General features: G+C 43.8%; 1 protein-coding gene across 2 annotated transcripts in view; it reads left to right on the top strand.

The window, feature by feature from the left end:
• wwtr1 (WW domain containing transcription regulator 1) overlaps positions 1–27,684 on the top strand; it is a 146,878-nt gene that overhangs the window by 83,297 nt on the left and 35,897 nt on the right. For both annotated transcript variants that reach the window (XM_052017489.1, XM_052017488.1), the window contains exon 3: positions 16,074–16,198. In XM_052017489.1, the coding sequence (XP_051873449.1) occupies positions 16,074–16,198 (125 nt within the window). The remainder of the gene's footprint in view (positions 1–16,073; positions 16,199–27,684) is intronic.

Genomic DNA, 27,684 nt, shown 5'->3' with positions numbered 1-27,684 from the left:
GCTGCTTGACTGACAAGCAGCCCCTGCACAGTTGGAAGTTCAGACACTTTGTCCGAAGTTTGACACTGAGGACACAGTGCATTTGGAGCTGGTTTGTTCCTGCGTCAGGCTCTGACTGATTTACAGTCTTCTGAGTCAGCGAGTGTGGGCAGCAGTTAATGCCAAGTGACTCACTACTTCCCGCTTGCTCCAACCCTGGGACACCTTTGATGTATATGTATGGCAGTCGTGGTTTGTGTGTACTCTGTGGGTACGAGTATGAGGGAGGCAAAGGGGGTTAGTGGAGGGCAGGTAAAGTTAGGAAAAAGTTTCAGAGTAGACCACCAACTTTCCCTTGGCAGAAAACTCCACACCAAAAGGCAACAGACGGCCTGTGTAAAAGATGAAAAATATTTTGGACAGCCTAATTCTACACAGGTGTTGGCTCTATGGCTTTGAGGGATTCAGTTTCAGAAGACGGCATTGGGGTTTGACAAATTGCAGGGAATACCTCTTATGTTCTAACTCTGCTGTTGCCTTTGATGAGACAAGAGGCTGAACAGGTTTGTCCAGCTTGACATTTAGTGCATTGACAGCTGAGTCATTTAGCAGATTTTTACACGTTCTCCCTTTCTGCCCAGATGACCTCGGAGAGAAATGGACAAACTTTCTCCTCAGGGATGTTAACCCTTTAAAAGCTGGATTTCAACAGGTACTTTCCACAAAAAAAATCTGAGCTCCCCCTTCTTGTTTTATAATTGCCCCACTTGAGTTTCTCAAGATAGCTTTTAGAACATAGAACAGTACAGCACAGTCCATTCAGCCCACAGTGTTGTCTCAAACCAATTAAGCTAACGGCGCCTAATTAAACGAATCCCTTCTGCCTGCACATGGTCCATATCCCCCCACTCTCTGCATATTTTTGTGCCTACCTCAGAGTCTCTTAAACGCCTCTATCGTATCTGCTTCCATCACCATCCTTGGCAGCGCATTTCAGACACCCACCACACTCTGTGTCAAAAAAGTCACACACCATCTCCTTTGAACTTAAATGCATGCCCTCTGATATTTGACCCGAGGAAAAAGATACCACTGTCTATCTATGCCACACTCTCGAGCCCTGGTAACAGCCTTGTAAATTTACTATTCATCCCAAACAGTCTTCAAGCTGTGTTGGGCCATTCAGAAGATGGCTAAGAGTGAACAATATAAGTCCAGAGCCACAGATAAGGGTATAATGGGTCAGTGTAAAGAGAGCATGCTATATATTTTTCTAAATTTCTATCAGCACTCCCCTCAGCTTCTGCTGCTCCAACCATAGAGAAAACAACCCTAGTTTGTCAAATCTCTACTTATAGCACGTGCCCTCTAATCCAGGCAATATCCCGGTAAACTTTTCTATTGCTATCCCTCAGTAAGGTTGTGAGCTGGGCAAGGGTACTCTTCACCTGGGCAGGGTAGTCTTTGCTTGGCTAGGGGCCTTCTTCCTGTGGACGAGGTGACCTTCATCTGGGCAAGGAGGGTTTTTGACCTGAAAGCTTAACTCTGCTTCTCAGATGCTGCCTGACCTGCTGACTGTTTCCAGCATTTTCTACTTTATATTTCAGATTTCCAGCATCTGCAGTATTGGTTTTTGGTTGTGAAGGAAACTCATCAAGGGCTTTCTATCCCATATATAGTTACATGGTATTCAAGTACCAGACTTATTGATCCAGCAACATGACTTCAAATCCCAGGAAAGCAGCTGAGGAGTTTAAATTCAAATAGTTAAATAACATCTGGAAATTTAAGAAAACATGTCAGTATCAGTAATGGTGCCTGTAAAACCCATTTGGTTTACTCAGGTTGTTCAGGGAGGGCACTGACCCCTACTTGTGGCTCTGGACTTAAATCGTTCACTCTTAGCCATCTTCTGAATGGCCCAAAACAGTTTGAAGACTATTTGGGATGAATAGCAAATTTACGAGGCTGTTGCCAGGGCTCGAGAGTATGGGTTATAGGGAGATGTTGGGCAGGGTAGGACTTTATTTCCTGGAGAGTAGGATACTGAGGGGCATTGTTATGGAGATGTATAAAATCATGAGGGACATAGATAAGGTGAATGCACACAGTCTTTTTCCCAGGTTTGGGGCATCAAGAACTAGAGGACGTAGATTTAAGGTGAAGGGGAAAGGTTTGATAGGAACCTGAGAGGCAACCTTTTCACACAGAGGGTGGTACGTATATGGAACGAGCTGCCAGAGGAAGTGGTTGAGGCAGGTACAGTAACAACATTTAAAAAAACATTTGGACTGATACATGGATAGGAAAGGGTTCGAGGGATATGGGTCAAATGCAGGTAAATGTGACTAGCTTGGATGGGCATCTTGGTTGGCATGGACGAGTTGGGCTGACGGGCCTGTTTCTATGCTGTATGACTCTATGAGTCTAAATGCTGGCCTCTCCAACAATGCCTATGAAGTATACGTGGGCAGCAGACTCTAAACCCCCAATGAAGTCCATTGTGGAGCACACAGACCAGAGTACAGTTTATTTAAGGGATCTTTACGCATTGCTTCTGAGACTTTCTTGAAACGTTATTGTTGCTCAGAGTTTGATCACATGATGTCATCGTTCGAGGGGGTGATGTCATGCTCTTCACCATCTGTTTTACAGATCTTACATGAATAAATTCACCTGGGCAGGGAGCTCTTTGCCGGGATGACTTCAATGGAATTGTAACATGGTTGTCTAGAGTAAGACTAATGAGAGCTATTGGGCTCATTAACTCAGAAATTCTCAGCAAATCATTCAGCATGTGGGGGAATCAGAGAAGTTAGTGCTTCTGCTGGACTCAGCCCAGCACATCACGGAAACCAGCCTCCCTCCATGGACCCTTGTCTGTACCTCTCACTGCCTTGGTGAAGCAGCCAGCATAATCAAAGACCCCACCCACCCGGGTCATTCTCTCTTCTCTCCTCTCCTATCAGGCAGAAGGTACAGGAGCCTGAGGACACATATTACCAAGCTCAAGGACAGCTTCTATCCCACGGTGATAAGACTATTGAATGGTTCCCTTATTTGATGATATGGACTCTTGACGTCACAATCTACCTTGTTATGACCTTGTACCTTATCGTCTATCTGCAATGCACTTCCCTGTAGCTGTGACACGTATTCCTTCTACCCTGTACTACCTCAATGCACTGTGTAATGAATTGATCTGTATGAACGGTATGTAAGACAAGTTTTTCACTGTATCTCAGTACAAGTGACAATAGTAAACCAATACAATACCAATACACAGTTGGAGCACATTGGTTCTGTCTCAGTTTCTATCATTGTGGCCTTTTCTGCAGTTGCTTTTCCCAGCACTTGTCTTTGTTCAATTAATAAATCTTCTCATCCTTTGCATTCTCTGTCCCCAACCCTTCCCAAACCTCCTCCATTTTTCACACTATCACTGTCGACAGGCAGCTGAGGGTGCCGAGCACATGGTCACACTGTGGCAGAAAACCCCAGAGGTTCTGCAGGACCTTCCTCATGACGATGCAGGCAGCCGATGCACCTGCATGGAGTTGCAGCAATGCAACTTGCAGCCCTTGACACTGTGGTGAGCAAGGGCATTGAGGCAACTGACATCAGAGTTATTCATTTACAGTTTTTAAAAATGTTAAAACTTTCACTCTTCACCTTGAGAAAGCTTCAGAGTCACCAAAGCTCAGTGATAATACTTGTTTTCTTATTCCTAATGTAATGACCTCTGGGCTAACAAACCTCTCCAAAATCTCTTCCCTCCTCCCATTCAGGCCACCTATGTATCCCTAACTTCTCTCCTACATCTATCTCCCCATCTCTCATATTTCAAGATTCTGATTAAAACCTACCTCTCAGACTAAGGGGTATATCGGCTGGGACTGGTCTGGCGCGGTTGGAAATTTTTATTGCTTCTTTCTGCGGAGTGGAACGATTCTGGAGGCAGTCTGGCAAGGTAGCCCAGGTCCGTGCAGTTGCCATGGCAAGTTGCTGAGCTTCTATGGGGCCCTGCTGGGTGCGTCACAGTGGTGGTGAGACTTCCACGGCGGCGGAAAATGCTTTCAGCCTCACCGGTCCCAAGATTGGATCCAATCTCCCATTCCAGGAGCAAAAGGGCAGTGTTCAGACAACGTATGTCACCCCATGCCAAGAGTTTTCACTGAAGGCAGCTGCCTAACCATGGTTACACATCTGGAGACCATGGCAACAACTCCTGCAGGGCTGGCGTTCTGGTTGCATCTTCTGAGTTGTGCAATGTTTCCCGTTTATCAACAAGACAAACTGATTTCAAACTGACCTGGAAACCCTGAAGTTTATCATACACAAGCCCAGGCTAACCTGAATGGTATTTTTAGAATATGCTGCATCCACACTTTAAAGCCAAACCCAGACAGCAATTATCTTGTACACCCTGTGAAAGCAGAACATATGCACACGTTCACATCACAGACCAGTTGTACTGGCTCATCTGTTTGTTAACTACACAATACCTCTTTGGTTAGCCCTTACTGAAATAAAATGCTTATGCAACAATACCAGGTAGTTCCTCTGACACTTGCTTTTTCCTGGTCTATTGTGTTCATGTTGATGTGGGCATAATGCAAGTTGCTCACCATCTACCTGCCGGCGTTTTATTTGTTTATGAGATGAGGGTGTTGTACGCAAAGTTAATTTTTAAAACCCATCCTTCCTCACCCTTGGGAAGTGGCGGTGAGCCACCTTTTTGAATTGCGGCCGTCCTTCTGTTGAAGGTGCTCCCAGAATACTGTTGGGTAGGGAGTCCCAAGATTTAGACCTAATAGCAATCAAGGAATGGCCTCCTTTGACTCTGTCTTTACCTCTCGCTGCCTTGGTGAAGTAGCCAGCGTAATCAAAGACCCCACCCACCCGGGTCATTCTCTCTTCTCTCCTCTTCCATCATACAGAAGATACAGGAGCCTGAGAGCACGTACCACCAGACTTAAGGACAGCTTCTACCCCACTGTGATAAGACTATTGAATGGTTCCCTTATACGATGAGATGGACTCTGACCTCACCTCTGACCTTGCACCTTATTGCACTGCACTTTCTCTGTAGCTGTGACACTTTACTCTGTACTGTTACTGTTTTTACCTGTACTACATCAATGCACTCTGTACTAACTCAATGTGTAATGAATTGACCTGTACGATCGGTATGCAGGACAAGTTTTTCACTGTACCTCGGTACAAGTGACAATAATACACCAATACCAATACCAATGACAATATATTTCCAAGTCAGGATGATGCGTGTCTCGGAGGGTGGTGGTGTTCCCATGTGCCTGCTGCCCTTCTCATCCCAGGTGATGGAAACCACAGGATTAGGAGGCACTATTAAAGCAGGCTGCTTGGCCTTATTCATCCTGAGCTGCTTGTGTTGTTGGCACTGCACTCATTACAAGCCAATTGATCACTGCTGACTTGGACTCTGTAGGTGGTAGAAGGGTTTTAGAAAATCACTATGTTATTCACTCACCCTCTGACCTCTTGTAGTCTCAATATGTATGTGCAATAAAAACAGAAAATGCTGGAAGTACACAGCAGGTCAATCAGCATTTGTGGAGAGAGAAACATTAATGTTTCATATTGATGATTTCTCATCAGTATTTGTGTGTCTGGTCTAGTTATTTCTGGTCAATGGTGACCAGGGTGTGGATGGTATTGGTATTGGTTTATTATCGTCACTTGTACTGGGGTACAGTGAAAAACTTGCCTTGTATACTGTTCGTACAGGTCAATTCATTACACAGTGCATTGAGGTAGTACAGGGTAAAAGCAATAACAGAATACAGAGTAAAGTGTCACAGCCTCAGGGAAGTGCATTGCAGGTAGGCAATAAGGTGCAAGGTCATAACAAGGTAGATTGTGAGGTCAAGAGTCCATCTCATCGTATAAGGGAACTATTCAATAGTCTTATAACAGTGGGATAGATGCTATCCTTGAGCCTGGTGGTATGTGCCCTCAGGCTCCTCTATCTTCTGCCTGATGGGAGAGGAGAGAAGAGAGAATGACCCAGGTGGGTGGGGTCTTTGATTATGCTGGCTGCTTCACCAAGACAGTGAGAAGTATAGACAGAGTACATGGAGGGGAGGCTGGTTTCTGTGATGCGCTCGGCTGTGTCCACAACTCTCTGCAGTTTCTTGCGGTCCTGGACAAAGCAGTTGCCATACCAAGCCGTAATGCATCCAAATAGGATGCTTTCTATGGTGCATCGATAAAAGTTGGTGAGTGTTAAAGGGGCCAAATTTCTTTAGCCTCCTGAGGGAGTAGAGGCACTGGTGAACATTCTTGGTTGTGGCATCTATGTGGTTGGACCAGGACAGGCTATTGGTGATGTTCACTCCTAGGAACTTGAAGTTCTCAACCCTTTCGACCTCAGCACTGTTGATGTAGACAGGTGCATGTACACCGCCCCCTTTCCTGATGTCAATGACCAGCTCTTTTGTTTCGCTGACACTGAGGGAAAGATTGTCGTCACTGATACCATGTCACTAAGCTCTCTATCTTGTTGGGGAATTCGGTGATGGTAATGCTGTTTAACATTAAGGGGACATGGTCAGACTCTCTCATTTGAGATGCTCATTGCATGGCATGTGTGTCAGATGATTGTTCCTCGCCACCTTTCAGCCCATGCCTGAAGATTGACTAGGTCTTTCAAGGACTGCTTTATTACTGATGATTTGCAAATAGAGTTGAATATTATGCAGTCAGCACAAACAATCTCTGCATCTGAGCTTGATAAAGCAACTGAAGATGGTTGGGTTTGGGGAAACATGATCTCCCATAGTGATGTTCTGAAGCTGGGATGTTGGATCTGCAACAACCATGCTAACTTCCTTTGTGTGCCTCTAACCCTTGAAGGGTTAATGATGCTCAATGATTTTAGAGCTCCTTATTGCCACACTCGGTCAAATCCTCCCTTCATTTCACCTCACCTCTGGAATTAAGCTCTTTGGTCCACATTTGGACCAAGGCTATGATGAGGTCCAGAGACAAGTGGTCTTAGCGGGACTGGAAGCAGGGCATTCATTGGTAAACAGGTCATTGGAGAGAAAATGGCATTGGAAAGTACTATTGATGATACCTTCCATTGCTTTGTTGATAATGGAGAGGATGCTAACTAGATGGGTTGAATATAAGGTTAGCAGAATGGTTTTGAAATACTATCCCTTAGACTTTGCCTCGAGGTATTAATTTTAATTGAAGTCAACTGGAAAGAGAAAGGAAGGAAGCTCAGAAGCCAAATCCAAATGATAAAGCTGCACAAGAGGCCACAGGGCAGCTGATGGGTTGACTGGTTTCAGTGGTAGATAAATATTGGCCAAGAAAATTGTTGAGTCTGCAAGCTCTTAGTACAATACTGAATGTGAATTAGTTGCATTATTCGAAAAGCAGGCACACCACATGACTCTGCTGTCCAATAGGATTGCAGTATCACCACACACACACACACACACACACACACACACACACACACACACGCGCGCACGCGCGTATACACAGATATAAAGAGAAAATATACATGATAAAAATCTTCTTGAAAATGATCCAGGCAGGAAAACATCTTTGCAAAGGACATTACAGCAAGACTAAACACTGACTTCTTTTTGAGTAAAAGTCTTTAGTATTACATACTCAGTGGTGAATGAGAAAGTGGATGAGTGAACAGTTTGGAGGCTTTTCCCTTTCTACTTTAAACATGTAGTTTAGCTGTTTCCCTACCTCAGAGGTACAGCAAAATGTTGGGCTCAGATTCCTTTGTGGTACAGCCAACCAGAGTGATTGTTTCTAAAGCTGAAATCTGAGGTATCGCCTTTGTCTCTTCAGACCCTCCAAAATGGACCACCCCACCTTGACAAATAAAAAAAGAGATGTCCCAGCATAAAAATCTGTGCCCCATCTGTCAACTTCCCAGAAATGTTTACAAAGTTGCTGAAGATTGTGGTCAAACTAGAAACTCCTTTGCATATATGTCTGCTTGCCTTCTGGTTTGCTGTTCTTTGAAGAACTTTCCGATGGGAAGGGCTACTGTGCAGGGAATTTTATAACTGCACAGTGTTTCCCCTTTGGTTTCATGCGGGCACAGGGCACAGTGCTGGTTTGAGCAAGCTCACAGCACAGATGTCTTTTGTGTTTGTGGAGCACTAGTTGTTTTCAGCAGATCCTCTCATCCCAAAGTTCACAGTTCCTATCCTGAGGTCCCTGGCTTCTGTTGACACACTGTTTTGTCAATGCTCGTGATGCTCCAGTGTATTGTTAAGGGTGCAAATATATGCCCAGTAAGCCTGCTCCTACCCTAGATTATGACTGAGTTTCCAGCTCACCTTCCTATCCAAAGCCCAAATCCCCCGATTCACCTTATCTCCAGAAAAACTTTCTGCATCCTTGACTCTTCCGATGAAAGAGAATTCCAAAGATTCACAATCTTTTAGTGAGGAAATATCTTTTTCTCCCAATCCCAAATGGGTCTCATATTCTGAGTCTTTCTGAAACAGAAGGCTTGTGCCTCTCATGAGTTCAGTATGTGCCTCTTTGCAGTGGAGCCAATGGAATGCTTTTCTTTTGCCATGTTGTATAGGAAACACATTAGCAAATTTGCACATAGCAAGATCCCACAAATAGCAATGCAAAGATGACCAAATCATCATTTTTGTACAGATAAACATTGAAAGATAAATACTGGTCAGCACACTGGGGAAAACTTTGAAATAATGAGGTATTTAACATCCATCTGGAAGGGCAGATGGGGACTTGGTTCAATCTCACACCAAGGTCAAAGCCTTCAACAAGGGAGAGGCAGTTTGGTTGCGGTAGAGAACAGAGTCCAGCATAATCCTGCTCCTAGTTGAAATGGTGAAGGAAAGGAATGCCTTGACACTATTTCTTTTCCTTGAGGAATCCTGATGTTTATTTTCTGTTCTTGCCTCCACCGTAAAGTCGAGTTTATTGTAATGTGCACAAGTACATGTGTGCACAGGTGCAATGAAAAACTTACTTGCAGCAGCATCACAGGCACATAGCATCATATAAGCAGCATTCACAAGACAAACTTAAACATAAATTAAACAGAATTTTTACAAGAATTTTTACAATTACAACACAAAAAACAAAGTCCATTTTAGTGCAAAGTGATCAAAGTGTTGCTAAACTGTAGTGATTAGGTTTCAGCTGGTTAGTTGAAGAACCGAATGGTTGAAAGGAAGAAGCTGTCCTTGGATCTGGTGGGATGGAACTTCAGGGTTCTGTACCTCCTGCCCAACCGTGAGAAGATGGCATGACTGAGTTTATTAAGTCAATGAAGAGAAGTAGAGAGGGCAATTCCTTGAGTGTGCAGCAACTGTCACCTCTCACCTCTTTGGCATGTTGTGGGCAAGATAATTTTACAATATGTGCTGATGGATAGCACTGCTAACATCAAGCTGGAAGAAGATCTCATAGTTTAACTCCACATGGTCCTTCTAGTTCATGAGCCAACATCTGACACTTGACTAGGTAAGTGTGCTAATGTCCCAAGCCTGGTAGAGATAGAGGCCTTTGTCCAGTGTTCAGCAGGCTGCTAATGTTCTAGCACCTTCAGTCTGTATAGTGGATCAAACCTCTCAATGTTAAGTGTCACAAGCCCCATTCTCTCACCCAGCCCTCTGAAACCAAATCAGACTATTTGCAACCGTAATACCTTTCGACTCTGATGTGACTCTTGGACCATGTACACGTGCCAATACTAAAACTGCCTTTTTTAACCTCTCTGATCTGTCTCTGTCTCAACATCTGCTATTGAAACACTCATTTGCTACCTCCATATTTAATTCTAGTAATATACTGCTGTCCAGCCTCTCTGCTTCTACTCTTTGTAAACTTGAGGCCCCATAAATTCCTACTGTCCTTGTTCCAATATGGAGCTAGTTCCTTTCATTTATCACTTGCTGACTGTAACTATGTCTTAGTTAAGCAATACTTTGATTTTGAATTCTCATCTTTGTTTCAATACCTCCTTGGCCTCACCCTTTCCTCCTTCTATAATCTCCTTCAGCCCTATAACCCTTTAAGAGACCCCAAATAAATGGCTCCAAAACTGGTGGCTATTCCTTCAGCAACACAGCTCTGTGGAGCCTAAGCTCTGAAACCCTCTCCCTAAAGCCCATCATCTTGGTACCTCTCTTTCCTCCTTTAAGACACCCTTTATAATCTACCAAGCTTATAGTCATCTATCCTAATATTTCCTCATATGGATCTTGCTTCACAACCCTTCTGTAAAGTTCCTTGGTATATTTTGCCACATTAAAGGTATTATATGGAAATAGTTCTAAAGAGGGAGAGGGAATTGGAAGTATTGCAGGATTTTTGACTCTATGTGAGCAGGTATTAGAAAATTGGAAGCCCATTTTATATCTCGTCCTTTATTTTCCCCTGATGTCAATGGAAATCAAAACTAGGTGGGTGTAATCATCACATTATCTCACAAAGTCACAATGGCTTCTGTCTACAGCTAAATGGCCCGGGAAACACAGCTTTATTGCTGGTAGTGAACTTAATTATCTTTTGTGAATGTGGGTTATCACCAAAGCAACCTTGGAGATGTCATGTTGCTGAGCTAATATGAGGATTTATAAGACACCATCCAAGTGAAAGTGCAAAAGATACGACTTGCATTTTCTGAGTTGACAGCACTGCGCTTTTTGTAGGTTTAATGTAATGGTGAAGTTATGGAAACCACGTGTCAGTTCCTAATCCTGTTTATTATCCCCTGAGCCTGAGGTGGTTTATACAGAAGAGGATTAGAGACTGGGCCCCAGTCCTTGCCTGGGTTTCCTGCACTGTGAGAAGCTAATTTGTTTTGAGTAAGTTTCTGTTGCTAGGATGACCAAAGAGGTACAGGTCCAGTCTCGTAACCCCATTAACATATGTATATTGTGAGCGTCAACATCAGATATTAAATTTTTGTTCAGTGATTCTCAACACTCCAGGTCTAATTGGTTATCAGAATCGGTCGTCCTTGGAGATACTGAATGTCTGAAAAATCCCATCCATGAGAGTAGAATGTATAAAAGAAACATAAGCAGTAGAAGTAAGAGTATATGGCTAACACGAGGGGGCATAATTTTAAGGTGATTGGAGGAAGGTATAAGGGGCATGTCGGGGTAAGTTTTTTACACAAAGAGTGGTGGGTGCATGGAATGCGCTGCCGGCAGAGGTTGTGGGGGCAGATACATTAGGGACATTTAAGAGACTCTTAGATAGCCACATGAATGACAGAGAAATGGGAGGGGAGAGGTTAACATTTGGGAGGGAAGGGTTAGATAGATATTAGAGCAGGATAAAATGTCAGCACAACATTGTGGGCTGAAGGGCCTGTACTGTGCTGTAGTGTTCTATGTTCTGTGTTCTATATCATTCAGCACCTTGTGCCTGCTCTGACGTTCAGTTGGCTGGCCTAAAGGAGCAGCTGCATTCTCTGAGATAGAGTCATCTTAGGGCATGGAGAAGAGGATTTGGGATGTTATGTTGTAATTGTACAAGATGTTGATGGGGCTGTGGATGGAGTATTGTGTACAGTTTTAGTCACCCTGTTATAGAAAAGACATCATTAAACTGGAAAGAGTGCAGAGATGATTTATGAGGACCGCCAGGACTTGCGGGTCTTGAGTTATAGGGAGAGGTTGGATAGGCTATTCCTTGGAGCATTGGAGATTGAGGGGTGACCTTATAGAGGTGAATAAAATCATCAGAGGGATGAATGGGGTAAACGCGCATAGTCTTTTTCCCTGTGAAAGGGTGTCAAAACCTGGAGGGAATAGGTTTAAGGTGAGATGTGAAAGATTTAAGAGGGACCTGAGGGGCAACTTCTTCACACAGAGGGTGGTGCGTGTATGGAATGAGCTGCCGGGGAAGTGGTTGAGGCAGGTACAATAACAACGTTTAAAAGACACTTGGATAAGTACAAGGATAGGAGGGGTTTAGAGGGATACGGGCCAAACGCAGGCAAATGGGCACCATGGATGGCATGGGTGAGTTGGGCCGAAGGGCCTGTTTCCATGCTGTATTACTCTATGGCTCTATACCTTCCTTAAGATGAGATGTTAAACTGAGCCCATGTCTTCTGTCTCAGATGGATGTAAGAGTATCCATTATTTTGAAGAAGTACCAGTGAGGTATCTCTGACCTGCTGGCCAATAGTTATACCTCAATCAGCATTGTTACAATAGATTATCCAGTGGAAGATTTCTGTGTGCAAGTTGGATGCTGTGTTTCCAATGTTATACTCGCGACTGCACTTCGGGATGTGAAAGATGCTAGAATAATGTAAACATTTTTTATTTACAGAAGTGAAAAGGTCGACATACTAGGAAAGATTGAGCAGATCGGGAGTTTTGCAAATGTAAAAACATAAGTAACGGAAGCAGGAATAGGCCATTTGGCTCCTTGTTCCTGCTCTGCTATTCAGTGACTACTCCATTACCTCAGCATCACTGCCCTGCACTGTCCTCCCATCCCCTCATTCCCTTAATGACTAAGAATATCGTTTCTCATTAAAGGGACGGCTGAGGAGGTGAGCTGACAGGGGGCTTTAACACTTCAGAGGTTTGGGAGGGTAAATGTAATGTTTGAGCTTGGAGGCGAGTTCAAAGCTGGAAGCCATAGGTTTGAAACTGTTGCTAATAAATCGCTAATAATTCTGGAGAAACCTGTGACTTTAAGGATTGGTGAGAATGTGGAATTCCTTATCAGGAAGAGTGGTTATGGGAATAACATGGATATATTTAAGAAGATCCAGGATGTGCTCATGGGGGAAGGGTTGTGAAGAAACAGGAGAATATACTGATTGAGGAAGAGAAGACCCTCATGTCCTGATCATTGGACGGTTGGGCTGACTGGCCTCCTTCTGTGCCATAGACCGTGTGTAACTCTCTCCATATACAGCACGTTACATAAATAAGTCTAAAACTGTGGAAAATGATGATAAGTAGTAGGTAATAGCTTCCCAGATTGATTCCAGGGGTTATCTTATCAAGAAATATTAAGAAGATTGCGACTGTAGTTTAGAACTTATGCATTTAAGGAGAGGGAAGGTAAGTTCAGAGGAAATGTGTGCTGCCAGGGGTGGTGGTGGAGGCAGATATGATGGAGACGTTTAAGTGGCTCAGATAGGCACTTGAATGCACAGAGAATGGAGGGATATGGACGTTGTGTAGGCAGAAGGGATTAGTTTAGTCAGGCATTTAATTACTAGATTAATTAGTTTGGCACAACATCGTGGGCCAAAGGGCCTGTTCCTGTGCTGTATGTTCTGTGTTCTAAGTCTGAGAAATGATATTATTAAGACATAAAATCCTGAGGGAGCTCGACAGGGTAGATGCTGAGACCGTGTTTCCTTTTGTGAGAGAATGTAGAGGTACTGGGCACAGCCTTAGGATAAAGGATTTAAGATTAGAAATTTCTTGTCTCAAAGGATTGTGAATCTTAAGAATTCCCTATTCCAGAGAACCGCAGAAGCCAAGTCGTTAAACGTATTCAAGTGAGACAGATTCTTAGACTTTAGGGTATCTAAAGGTGATGGGGAGTGAGTAGGAAAGTGGACCTGAGGCTGAGATCAGATTGGAGCACAGGAGAATGAGGGATAATCTTATAGAGGTGTATAAAATCATGAGGGGCATAGATAGGGTGAATGCACACAGTCTTTTTCCCAGGGTTGGGAATCAAGAACTAGTGGGCATAGGTTTAGGATGAGAGGAGAGAGATTTAATAGGAACCTGAGGTGAACCTTTTTCATCCAGAGGGTGGTATCTATATGGAACGAGCTGCCAGAGGAAGTGGTTGAGGCAGGTACATTAACAACATTTAAAAGACACTTGGACAGGTACATGGATAGGAAAGATTTCGAGGAATATGGGCCAACCATGGGCAAATGGGATTAGGTTAGATGGGCATCTTGGTCAGCATGAGCAGTTGGGCCGAAGGGTCTGTTTCCATGCTGTACGACTCTATGAGATCAGCCATGATCCTATTAAGTGGTAGACCAAGTTTAAGGTCCCACGTGGCTTACTCCTGCTCCTATTTCTTGCGTTCTTTATATTTACTTTGTACTTGGCAGCTACCTGCCTGAGTTATGATGAATTTCTAATGGAAATGTCCTTCTGAATAATTAACCTTCAGCTGAATCTTTAAAAGGAAATTGGGTGTAACCACGGGAGGTTTGTTCCTGTATTTACAACATGAGTGCGTGTGGTCTCAGCTTAAAGATGAAGGAGCAAGCATGTCGTGACAAGTTCTGTGGGTTGCACAATGAAGCACGTGGCTGTAACACAGCATTGTTCTTCTGCTGGATGGAGGTTGTTTTACAGAGGGATCACAGCTGTTACAATGGACTGATTTCTTTATTAAAGTGAAAGAGTTGGGGTGGGTGTGTCAGAAAAGAAACACCCTGAAAGCTGTGGTTTCTCAGTTTTCATAATTTATGAATAAGAAGATTTCTTCTGAAGTAACAAAAGGTTTGGCCAACTAGACTGTGTACTGCTTCAACTTTAGAGGCATTAATATCGTGTTAGCAAAGTGCATTGGTTCTCTGCACTGTCACTTCTGGGCACCATCATGGTCCGTTTCAGCTGGAAGCTAATAGGGTGAAGTTTCACTCCCAACGGGCTGGATCCAAAAGCAAAGCTGCTACTGCAGTGCAGTGGTGCAGCAGTGTTGCATTGTTGGAGGAGCTCTCTTGGACAAGATATAAAATCAAGCTCCATTTGTCCTCTTGGCTGAACTTAAAATGTCCCATTTCACTGTTTTAAAGAAAGTGGGGTTTTCTCCGCTGACGTAACCTCACCCAATGTCACTGAACATTATCACATTGCTGTTTCTGGAATTTGCTATGTCCAAATTGGCTACATCACAGCTATGACTAGTCCACAAATCACTTAATACAGAGCATAAATAAAACATAAATCATGGAAGTGTTCAGCATTTCTGGAGAGAGAGAAAAAGAGTTAAGAGTTTAGGTTGATGAGCTTTTATCTGATTGGTGGTAAAGCACTATGGGATGTCCTGAGACCATGGAAGATCCAGCCTCACAGTTAGTTGGCAAACTGAACAGGGCAATAAGTGGAGAGTTGGGGGGATATTTGTGATGGGCCAACGTGAAGCCTTTGCATGCCTAGCTCAGCGAACATGTTCCTATTTAGCTACTAAAGTTGGGCATCAGTCTAGTGAATCTTCGCTGTACTTCCTCGATGGTAAGGAGGCCAAGACTGTTGACAGTACCCCAGATGTAGTCTCACCAAGGTGATAGACAATTGAAATAGGACTTCCTTACACCTAAATTACCAGAAGGATTGATTACAGGAGTAAAGAAGTCTAAGTGCAATTGTATAGGACCTGGGTGAGACTGCACCTGGAATATATTTGGTCTCCAAGCCTAAGAATGGATGTACTTTCCATATTTTTGTATTATATAGTGAAAGCAGCCAACATAATCAAAGACCCCTCCCATCCTGGATATTCCCTCTTCTCCCCTCTTCCACCGGGCAGAAGATGCAAAAACTTAAAAATACGCACCACTAGGCTCAAGGACAGCTTCTATCCCGCTCTCATAGGAGTCTTGAATGGACCTCTTGTACGTTGAAGATGAACTCTTGACCTCACACCCTACCTCGTCATGGACCTTGCACCTTACTGTCTACCTGCACTGCACTTTACTGTTACCCTAACTATATTCTGCATTCTGTTATTGCTTTTCCCTTGTACTGCCTCAAAGTACTTATGTTTTTGAAATGATCAGTATGGATGGCTTGCAAAACAAAACTTTTCACTGTATCTCAGTACATGTGACAATAATAAACCAATACCAATGCCAATTTAAATAATTCCCAAAATTCAGGCTGTAATTCCATGTAGTGTCAAAGAGTCTGCAGCTTTGAATTCTTTTTGAATGCAGCTCAGTGGAATTCAATAGAGTGACAGAAACAATCACCCAGGAAGTGGATAGTGGATTGAATGTATGTGCTGTATTTATTTGGTAACAGGAAGGGAGCAGACAACATTGAATCTAACTTCCAACTATTTTGTTCCAGCCATGTAGACAGGATAACAACATGGCACGATCCCCGGAAGACCATGAGCCAGATGAACCTGAACACAGCTGGCACATCAAACCAGATGCAGCAGAGATCCATGGCCGTGCCTCATCCAAATCCTGGTGAGTTGCTGTACCCTGCATAACTAACATCAAAACCAGCCCTCAGATGTGGTTGCAGAAATTTAACTCTGATTGTTAAATATCCGTGGGATAATCATCCTATTCCACGTAACTCACAGACCGAGCTGCCTTCTTCCCACTTCTTGAACCTCCAATGTATCAAACCACGGCTTTTATCTGTAGTCAACAAGCATCAAGCTGGATGCATGACAGAAGAGCTTGAAGCTTTTTTTCTCACAATACCCCTTTGGACACACACTTTGACTGTCTCAAGACAGGTGGTGCAAGTATAACAATAAGGCATGATTAGTAAGTTTGTGAATAACACGAAAATTGGTGGTGGTGTGGGTAGGGAAGAAGGTTGTCTAAGGCTATAGCCGGATATAGATCAGATGGAAAGTTGGGCAGACGTTGGCAGATGGAACTTAATCCCGACAAGTGTGAAGTGGTGTATTTTGGGAATAGAGGTAGGGTATCTACAGTAAGTGGTAGATCAATAAGAAATGTTGATAAACAGAGGGATCTTGGGGTTCAAGTCCATAGTTCCCTGTAAGTGGCAGCATAGGTCAATAGGGTGGTCAAGAAGGAATATGATATGTTTGTCTTCATAGATTGGGACATAGAATATAAAAGTCGGAATGTCATGAAGCAACTTTACAAAACATCAGTTAGACCGCACTTGGAGTATTGTGTGCTGTTCTGGTCACCACACTATAGGAAGGATGTGGTTGCACTGGAGAGAGTGCAGAGAAGATTCACCAGGATGTTGCCTGGATTGAAGGGCTTTAGCTATGGGGAGAGATTGGATAAGCTGGACTTGTTTACCCTGGAGGGAAGGCAATAAAAGTATATAAAGTTATAACTCATTACTACCATTGGGGAGGTAGTACAGGAGCCTGAAGACCCACACTCAACAATTCAGGAGCAGCTTCTTCCCCTCTGCCATCAGATTTCTGAACGGTCCGTGAACCCATGAACACTACCTCATTATTCCTTTATTTTTCACTGTTTGTTTATTTTGTAACTTACAGTAATTTTACGTCTTTGCATTGTACTGCTTCCGCAAAACAACACATTTCATGCCATATAGGTCAGTGATAATAAATCTGATCCTGATTCTGAAGATATATAGATAGGAGAGATAGTCAGAATATTTTTCCAATAGTAGGGAAACAAGAGGACATAGGTTTAAAGTGCGAGGGAGGAATTTTAAAGGGGATCTGAGGGAAAAGTTTTTTGCATGAGGAGCGGTTGATACCCAGAACTCACTGTCAGAGGTAGTGTGGAGTCAGATAAGATTACTATGTTTATGAGATATTTAGACAAGGCACTTGAATATGGACCATCTGGTCCTAATGTGGGCAAATGAGATTGGTGTAGGTGGGCAAAGAGGTCAGCATGGAAGTGGTGGGCCAAAGGGCCAGTTTCTGTGCTGTACGACTATACGACTCTATAAGAATGTAATAAGAACTGGAGTTGCCATCCAGCCCTTCAAGTCTCCTCTACCATTCAACAAGATCTTGGCTGATCTTCTACCTCAGTGATATTTTTCAGCACTATCCCCACATCTCTTGATTCCCTTAATAGCCAGGAATCTACAAATCTGTTTTGAATGAACTCAACAACTGATTCTCCACAGGCTTCCGAGGTAAGGAATTTCTAAGATTCACTACCCTCTGAATGAAGAAATTTCTTCTCATGAAAGCCTAAGCAGTCTGCCTCTTATTCTGAGGCTGTGACCCTTGGTTTTAGACTCGTCGGCCAGCGGAAAGATCTTCCCTGTATCCAGCCTCTCATGCCTTGTAAGATTTTGCAGACTGCAATGAAATCTCCTCTCATTCTTCTAAAATCCAGAGAATACATGCCTAATCTACTCAATCTCATATGCCAAAATTGCCACTCCTGCAACATAATCTTAACTGCATTCTCTCTCTGAAAAATACAGCCTTTCTTAAGTAAGGGGACCAAAATTATCCCACGCAGGTCATACACAATTGCAGTAAGACGTCTTTACTCCATTGATCGAATCTTTTGGTAATAAAGGCTATCATCGAAGAGTAAGACCTCGGTGAGATCTCATCAAGGGTATTGTGAAGAGCTTGGTCTCTTTATGTAGGAAAGGATATACTTGGCATGGCAGGAGTGCGGCAAAGATTCGTTAGACTTTTTGCAGAGATGTCAGGTTTGCCGTGAGAGAGAGGAGTAGATTGGGACTGTATTTTCTTGAGTTCTCTGGAGTTGGGATGATGGACCTCCAAGTATCATATCTACCTTGAGGAGATCTCACTGAAACGTACAAATCCTTAATGGGCTTGATAGGCTCAATGAAGGGAAGGTGTTTCCCGACTAAGTAGTCCAGGACATGGAAAACAATTTCAGACTAGGGGGTAACTCTGAGATGCGGAGAAACTTATTCACACAAAGAGATATGAATTTGCAAAATTTTCTACCATAGAGGACCACGAAGTCTGAATCATGTGTTTATTCAAAACAGATTGCTCCTTGGCTAATTTACCCGACACTTTTGAAGTTGTGTTGGATTGAGATTGAGGCAAGGACAACTTGGCATTCTTGTGTTCAGTTTTGCTCACCCTGCTATAGGAAAGATGCCATTCAGCTGGAAAGAGTGCAGAAAAGATTTATGAGGGTGTTGCCAGGACTCGGACTGAGTTATGGAGAGAGGTTGAGCAGTCTAGGACTTTATTCATTGGAGTTGAAGAGAATGAGGGGTGATCTTATAGAGATGCATAAAATCATGAGGGGCATAGATAGGGTGAATGCACACAGTCCTTTTCCCAGAGTTGGGGAATCAAGAACTAGAGGGGATGGGTTTAAAGTGAGAAGGGAAAGATTTAATAGGAACCTGAAGGGCAACTTTTTAACCCAGAGGGTGCTCCTTATATGGAATGAGCTGCCAGACGAAGTGGTTGAGGCAGATACATTAACAATATTTAAAAGGTACTTGGACAGGTACATGGATAGGGAAGGTTTAGAGGGATATGGGCCAAACATGGGCAAATGGGACTAGTTTAGCTGGGCATCTTGGTCGGCATGGACCATTTGGGCCCAGGGGCCTGTTTCTGTCCTGTGTAACTCTATGACACTGAGGAGATCCCTTTCACAAGCAGACAGGACATTCGTTGGAACTCTGTAATGACGCCTTCATGGTAAACTGATCTCCTGGTATGTAGTGATTCAGGAAAGTGGCTCACCACCATCGACTAAAGGGAAATTAGGAATGGGCAATTAAGTGCTGGCCTTGCCAGCAACACCCAGAACCTATATGTGAATGAACCTGACAGAGCTCAGCTCACTGGATCTTCAGTCAGGTGTTGTTTGCTCTCTAATGTTTTGTTCCAATATATTTAATCTTTCACTGAATGAGTTGTCAGATATATTTGCTTGATAATGAACGTGTTGTTGAGCTCTGTTTACCACTCTGACTTTATACCAGATAACAAAGGCATGGGTGTTTCCTCGTTACCTGTGATTTAGCAAGGTGTTACTTAAAAGCAGTGGAATATGAGAAACTTGCTGCGTGCCAGTAAGACTTTCATACATTCATCCATTGAGAAATGCCTTGCTGGGGTTAGCAATGAATAAAACAACAACTGGCTTTGGCATTAGAAACAGAGAAAACCTACAGCACAATTCAGGTCCTTCGGCCCACAAAGCTGTGCCGAACATGTCCCTACCTTAGAAATTACTAGGCTTACCCATAGCCCTCTATTCTCAGCTCCATGTACCTATCCAAAAGTCTCTTAAGCGACCCGATCGTATCTGCCTCCACCACCGTTGCTGGCAGCCCATTCCACACACTCACCACTCGCTGAGTAAAAAACTTACCTCTGACATCTCCTCTATACCTACTTCCCAGCACCGTAAACCTATGTCTTCTTGTGTCAACCATTTCAGCCCTGAGGAAAAGCCTCTGACTATCCACACGATCAATGCCTCTCATCATCTTATACACCTCTATCAGGTCCCCCCTCATCCTCCGTCGCTCCAAGGAGAAAAGGCCGAGTTCCCTCAACCTGTTTTCATAAGGCATGCTCCCCAATCCTGGCAGCATCCTTGTAAATCATTAGTCCCAGGTTGACCTGGGGATCCCAGGAACTTAATGCTAATCTTCTGGACCTATGAGCAATCTGGGAGAAAAGTAATCAGGGCATTAAAGTCATTGTTTTAAGTCATTTTATTCAAATACTTATTTCAAAAAGTGTTGGTGGTGGGTGAAAAATGTGTTGACTGGCTGAGAGTCTGATTGAGTAAGATGCAATCATTTCCCTGTTGGCATTGCATCATGAGGATGGACATATTGAGCAACCAATCACAGGGGTTATAGGGTGGGGTTATTGGATGCAGGGGATCATGTGATGAAACCTCAGCAGTACATCAGAGATGGTGCTCAACTATTGTCCTACTGAGCAAAACTATTGTCCTACTGAGTCTGTTTCCAAATATCCTAAATAAGAGAAACAGGAAGCATAATACTGAGCCTTGAAGATGTAGGTAATTTCAGAATTGACATTGTGTTGGATGATACCTAATGAAAATCATGGGACATCTGCTACTACATGGCAAGAATTGGTTGTGATTCTTTAGCAGAGATAATTGTTCCTGACTTAACCAGGTTGTCACACGGAGAACGCCAGTGTCTTTGTCACTGGCCAAGGGAAAACACTCCAGTGGTTGGAGTTGTACAAAGGCAGATTCCTGGATGCCCATCATTCCAGCTTAAGGACATAACTGGGCATAGGGCCACCGATTTAAGACTTTCCTTCCATCCTAAAGTCAGAAGTAGAAACATTCATTGATGATTGCCCATTGTTTAATTCCACTTCTAACTCAGCGGCCCATGCCTGCATGCAACAAGACCTAGACAATATTCAGGCAAGGGATGATGAGAGACAGGTAACACTTGAGGCACAGAAGTGCCAGGCAATGACCATGTCCTAAAAGAGAGAGCTTAACCACTTAGCCTTGACATTCAGTTGCATTACTGCCAGAGTTCCCCACCATCAACATCTTCAGGTGAACATTCAGCAGAAACTCAGTGGAACAGTCACATAAATACCATGGCTACAAGAGCAGGTCAGAGACTGGGTATCCTGAGATGAACGACTCACTTCCTGTCTCTGCAAAATCTCCCAGCTTCTACAAAGCACAAGTCAGGAATTTGAAGGAACGCTCTTAACTTCTCTGAACAAATGCATCTCCAACAATTCTTAAGATGCCATCCAGCACAAAGCAGCCCGATTGAATGGCACCCCACCCACCACCTAAACGTTTGTTCCCTCCATCATTGGTGTCCAGTGGTTGCAAAGTGTACCATCTACAAAATACAGTACTTCCTAAGTCCACAAGCTCTATGACAAGGGAGGACTAGAGCAGCAGGTGCATGGCAACAGCAGTGCCTTTAGGTTCTGCTCCAAGATACACAGCATCCTGACTTGCTTGATACTTCTCCTCCATATTGAACAGCCACAAGCCAAGGATTCCCATAACCTGTTGAGGATGCCACATTTCCCCAAGAGAACCTTTAAGAATATCCTTAAAGAGTTTATTCTATCCTCTTGCTGTGAAAGAGCTCAGAATAGGATTCCCATGATTTGCCAAGGATGTTCCCTCCTCACTGTCACTGGATCTAAATCCTGGAGCCACCCACCCAACAGCACCATGGAAGCGCCTTCACCGCACTCGAGACTGTGGCTCACCACCAACCTCTTAGGGGTCACTTGGGGACAGACGGTAAATGCTAGCCTTGCCAACAAGGGCCGCATTCCAGTAAACAAACAAGAAGAAGTGTGCCCTGGGCATTTGTGCAATAACGTCAGCAGTTGCCATGCATCAACATTGGCAACAGTAAGTATTCAATCTGACGCCAGTTAAGCTAATGGGAATACACAGGTGCATTGTAAAAATGGCTGCTTCTTTATTCTCTCTCTAGAGGAGGTGTTCGTTGCTGGACTAGTAATCAGAGAATATTTCTGAGAGATTCAGTCTGGAATCTTGAAGTAAGGTGCTGGTCCCCATAAATGATGCCTGATTGTTTTAAAAGGCCAACTGCTTCACTAAACTCAACAAGAAACTTACTGTGCTTATCTGATCTGGCCGATCCAGTCCGAGACCAATGCGGTTGATTCTTAACTTTCTCATTACCATCTTATCAAAGGCAATGACGGACGAGCAATTAATACCCAAGCTGGTGACTCCCACACTTTGAATAAATCAATAAAAAGATAAACTTTGTTAGTGGGCATGCTGCCATCTCTTGGAGATCATTGCATCAAATGACCTATTCTTCTTGGGGGTCAAGGATGACTTGCTTCCACCCCAGTTCTGAGGTGGCCAGTGAGAGTTGTGTAGGATCTGCAGATTCTACCAGAGGTGGGTCGGCGATACTTAATGAGGGAGGGTCAGGGGGTAGTTTGGGATGTTGCACGCCCCTACTTTAGCTTAGACTTGGCCTCCACATTCCCCTAGCATAGAAACTCATGGTGCTCTGTGGCTTCCTGGATACATGGACTTCATTTTCAATAGTCAGAGGCCAATGGTTCCCATAACATATTGAGGATGTCACGTTTTCTCATGGGGACCTTTGGGAATGTCCTTGAATAGTTTCTTCTGTCCCTGTGGGAATGTCTTACTGTGACAGTGTTGGGTATTTGTTTTGTGGAGTCTGATGCTTAGCATGCAAATAATGTGGTCTCCCTGTTGGATCTGGTTTTAGTCTGAGTGTAACTTGTATACTGGGCATGTTAGCCTGGGAGAGGATGCTGATATTGGTTAGTTTATCCTCCCAGTGGATTTGGAAGATTTTGCTGAGACTGTTGGCTGTACCACTTCAGTACTTTAAGGTAACAACAATAAGTTAGTTAAGACTACCTGCATTTGAGGCTTTGATCTTTGAATGTTCTTTTCCTCTGGTTGTGGCTGTGCTGTTGGACTGGTCAGTTTTGCCATCGTTGTTTGTCCTCACTGAAAGCTCTCTCCAGAGATACGGAAAGTGATACATGCTCTTCATGGCCTCATTGTTGGCCTTTGGTTGTTGGAGGAAGGGTAGTAGGGGCTCTTTGTCTATTGGATGTTTAGTGTATCTAGTTCTTTATTCCTCGGAGCGTAGGAGAATGAGGGGTGATTTTATAGAGGTTTATAAAATCATGAGGGTCGTAGATAAGGTGGATGGTAGCAGTTTTTACCCCAGGGTAGGGGAGTCCAAAACTAGGGGGCATAGCATTAGGGTGAGAGGGGAAAGATTTAAAAGGGACTTGAGGGACAACTTTTTTATGCAGAGGGTGGTGAGTATATGGACCGAGCTGCCAGAGGAAGTCGTTGAGGCAGGTACAATTGTATCATTTTAGAAGCACTTGGATAGGTACGTGGAGGGGCGGGGCTTAGAGGGATATAGGCTGAATGCAGGAAATTGGGACCAGTTGGGGGGTGGGGGGCACCATGGTCAGCATGGACTGGCTGGGCTGAAGGGCCTGCATCTGTGCTGTATTGCTCTATGACTCTATGTAAGGCCCATCCTTTCGTACACTTTGGTGAAGGAATCAGTGATGACTTGTAACCCGGTCTTTGAGAATGCACATACTTGAGTATCCTGACGATGCTGGTTGGGATGATTTGATCTGGAGGAGATGAAGGTTGAACAGCTTCCCATTCTTTCCGTAGAATAGTTTCACTCCAGCAGGGGATATTGAAGAAAGTAGGGAAGAGGGTAGAAGGAATGGCACAGCCTTGATTGACCTCAGTCTCCCAGTATTTAGGGGCATGGTTTTCGTGTCCTCATGCAGAATGGTAGCAATTTTCCAAAGAAAGCCAAATTTGAGAAGCATGTTCCATATTCCTCATGGTTGATGGAACCACTGGGTTTTGTGAGGTTGAAGAAGGCCATTTAGAGAAGTTGACTGCTCCCTATACTCTACTTGGATTGGTGGAGCAATAATGATCATGCCTGCTGTAGCTCTTGATAGACTGAGATTCCTTTACAGCTCTTGGAGGAACATTTCAGCCACTGCGAGAAGGTGGTTGAGGAGGAGTACTGTGGCTGTTATAGAGTCATAAAGTAATACAACATAGAAACAGGCCCTTTGGCCCAACTCATTCACGCTGACTGTGGTCCCACCAAGCTAGTCCCATTTGCTCATGTTTGTCCCATATCCCTCTAAACCCCTCCTATCCATGTACTTATCCAGATATCTTTTAAATGTTGTTATTGTATCTGCCTCAACCACTTCCTCTGGCAGCTCATTCTATATACGCACCAGAATTAGCAGAAGATCCCTATGTAATTATAGTAATCGGGTGGCTCCTTTGTTGAAGGTGGTTGGATTAAGTACATATCCAACATTCCCTGGTATTTCCTCTTCCCAGATGAGGGAGATGATTCAATGAATTTGCATCTGAAGTATTTCTCTGCCATATTTTAGTACCTCAGCAGGGATTCCGTCTGCTGTAGGGGCCCAATTGCTTTCCACTGTTGGATGGCTTTTCTGACTTCTTGTCAGACTATGGTGATGCCAAGATTTTGTGTTGGATATTGTGTAGATGGATGGAATCAAGCTCACTTGGGTCAAAGACAAGGTTTTGATTCTCTCCTCAATGGAGACTTGTCCGTACTAGAGATAAGCTTTCTTTATTAGTCACATGTACATCGAAACACACAGTGAAATGCATCTTTTGCATAGAGTGTTCTGGGGGCAACCCGCAAGTGTCGCCACGCTTCCGGCGCCAACATAGCATGCCCACAACTTCCTAACCCGTACGTCCTTGGAATGTAGGAGGAAACCGGAGCGCCCAGAGGAAACCCATGCAGACACGGGGAGAACCTATAAACTCCTTACAGACGGTGGCCGGAATTGAACCCGGGTCGCAATTACATAATCCGATCTGGGACCTCAGTGTGATCCTGAGAGGGTGCCATACTGTTTGGGAGGTGCTGTCGTTCCCATCAGTCATTAAGCTAAAGTGTCCTCTGTGCTCTCAAGTAGAAGTTAAAAGATCCAACAGCATTGCTTTGAGAATGAATAGATTTGCCTTTTGTCCAGACCAGGATTTATACTTCAAACAAGATCACTGGTTGGCCATACAGCACTTGGGATGTCCAGGAAGGGATTTGAATCACACTAGCACTTTCTTTCATTGCAATCACATTACTGTTTGTGGGAGCTTGCTGTGTGTAAACTGGCTGCTCCATATCCTATATTACAACGGTGCTCTGGGGCCTGAGGACACTATGTAAATGTGATGCATTCTTTATGGGAATAGGTCAAATAAATTGTCTCTGTCCAGCCTGTCAGCTTGTGTTCCCATAAGTGCTGTGATTGTCTGCCAAGGGAGCTGGAAACCAGAGTAAATATTAACAAAGGTTTGTAACTTGAGCACTGTTCCCTCCCCTGGGGCTGAAATCCTTGCACTGCCAATCTCTCAGCCTGCCTGTCCAACAAGTGCTCAAAGCTGCCTGTTGCGTAAAGTCCTCTAGCGATAAATTGTTTCCAAATGTAGGTTCAATTCTGGGACTGCTGTGATGAAGTAGAAAATGTGCTCGCTAGACTTGTTTTTCAGACACATTACTTTCTTTTCCCCAAAGCAACTGAATGTTCTGCACAGATGCTCAGAGGAAAACTTTTAAAGACTTTCTAAAGTTTTTTTTAACAGAAAGAGTTCTTATGATCTGGAATGGATTGCTTGAAAGGAACATAAGATCTAGAGTAAACCCTTTAATCCCTTGAGTTTACTCCATTCTATGGCGATACTATGGGTTTTCTGCAACCTAACTCAAGTACTCACCTTTGTCCTTTTTCCCTTAACAAAAAAATCTCTCAATCTCAGATCTTAATTTAAGAATTGAGATCAGTATTAGTTGCATTTGTGAAAGAGAGTTCCAAAGTTTCACCACCCTTGGTGTGTGGAAGAGTTTGCTCACTTTACTCCTCATTTTTAGGGCATGTCCTTGCATCCCAGACCCCCGACCACAGAGTGATCGTATCTCTCCTTCTCCCCTATCCAAGTCCATTTTGAGAACGTTGATCTGTCACCCTTTATCCTTCTAAATTTCAGGAACTCTAACCCTAGTTTGTGTAATCTGCATTTGTCAGTTAACCCTTGTACATGGAACATTACAGCACAGTACAGGCCCTTTGGCGCACGATGTTATGCCAACATTTATCCTGCTCTATTATCTATCTAACCCTTCCCTCCCACATAGCCCTCCATTTTTCTTTCATTCATATTGCTATCTAAGAGTCTCTTAAATGTATCTGCCCCCGCAACCTCTGCCGGCAGTGAGTTCCACGCACCCACCACTCTCTGTGTAAAAAAACTTACCTCTGACATCCCCCTTATACCTTCCTCCAATCACCTTAAAATTATGCCCCCTCATGTTAGCCATTTTCGCCCTGGGAAAAAGTCTCTGACTGTCCACTTGATCTATGCCTCTTATCATCTTGTACACCTCTATCAAGGTATACACCTCTATCAAGATGTAGACAGGAAGCTTTCAGGTAAACTACTATTCTATGACTCTGTTCCTCCCTCTCCCCCTCTCCTGTTCCTAAGGAGATCCATTTATCCTTCCTAAAGTCTTGGTCTAGAACTATTCACAGTGCTTCAGATGCAGTCTAACCAGACCTTTGTATTGCTACAGCATTCCCTCTGGACTCTGGTCTTAATCAGGTCCTCCAGATTTAATAGCCAGCTTTTTATTGGGCTTTTTGATTATTTTCTGTACCCCCTCGTGTCGTGTTAATGACCTTTCCACAAGGACCCATTAACTCCTAGGGCCTCCATTGTTTCCATGGAAGATAGGGCCTGTTCCATCCATTTACGGTCAAAAGTGAATGATACCACACTTGGCTCCATTGAAATCCATCCCACACAGTTTTGTCCATTTACTTAATCTATTAATAAGTCTTTGTCACTTTTTGCTTCCAAGTGAACTGCTTAAAATGATGCCTCTTCTGTCACTGACAAACATAGATACATAGCTTTCCATTCTATTATCTAAACCATTTAGAAACCTGGTAAATAGTTGCAGTCCCAATAGAGATCCTTACACTTCTTATTATGGAGTTCATTGGAATAAGGGAAGACTTTGTTCCACTCTGGTTTTGTGGGGTCCTAGGTGCCTAATGAGGCCAATGTGAGAACCTCAGTGGGACAGTGACTGGCAATAAGGCTGGGTGGATAAGATATCTTCATTAGTCACATGTACATTGAAACACACAGTGAAATGCATCTTTTGCATGGAGTGTTCTGGGGGCAGCCGGCAAGTGTCGCCACGCTTCCGATGCCAACATAGCATGCCCACAACTTCCTAACCCGTACGTCTTTGGAATGTGGGAGGAAACCGGAGCACCCAGAGGAAACCCACACAGACATGGGGAGAACGTACAGACTCCTTACAGACAGCGGCCGGAATTGAACCTGGGTCGCTGGCGCTGTAAATTGTTACGCCAACCGCTACACTACCGTGCCTGCTG

The sequence above is a fragment of the Pristis pectinata genome, chromosome 6 (genome assembly GCF_009764475.1).
Source record: "Pristis pectinata isolate sPriPec2 chromosome 6, sPriPec2.1.pri, whole genome shotgun sequence".
Taxonomy (NCBI): domain Eukaryota; kingdom Metazoa; phylum Chordata; class Chondrichthyes; order Rhinopristiformes; family Pristidae; genus Pristis; species Pristis pectinata.
The sequence above is the reverse complement of the archived record's forward strand: the minus strand, read 5'-3'. Positions and strand labels throughout refer to the sequence as shown.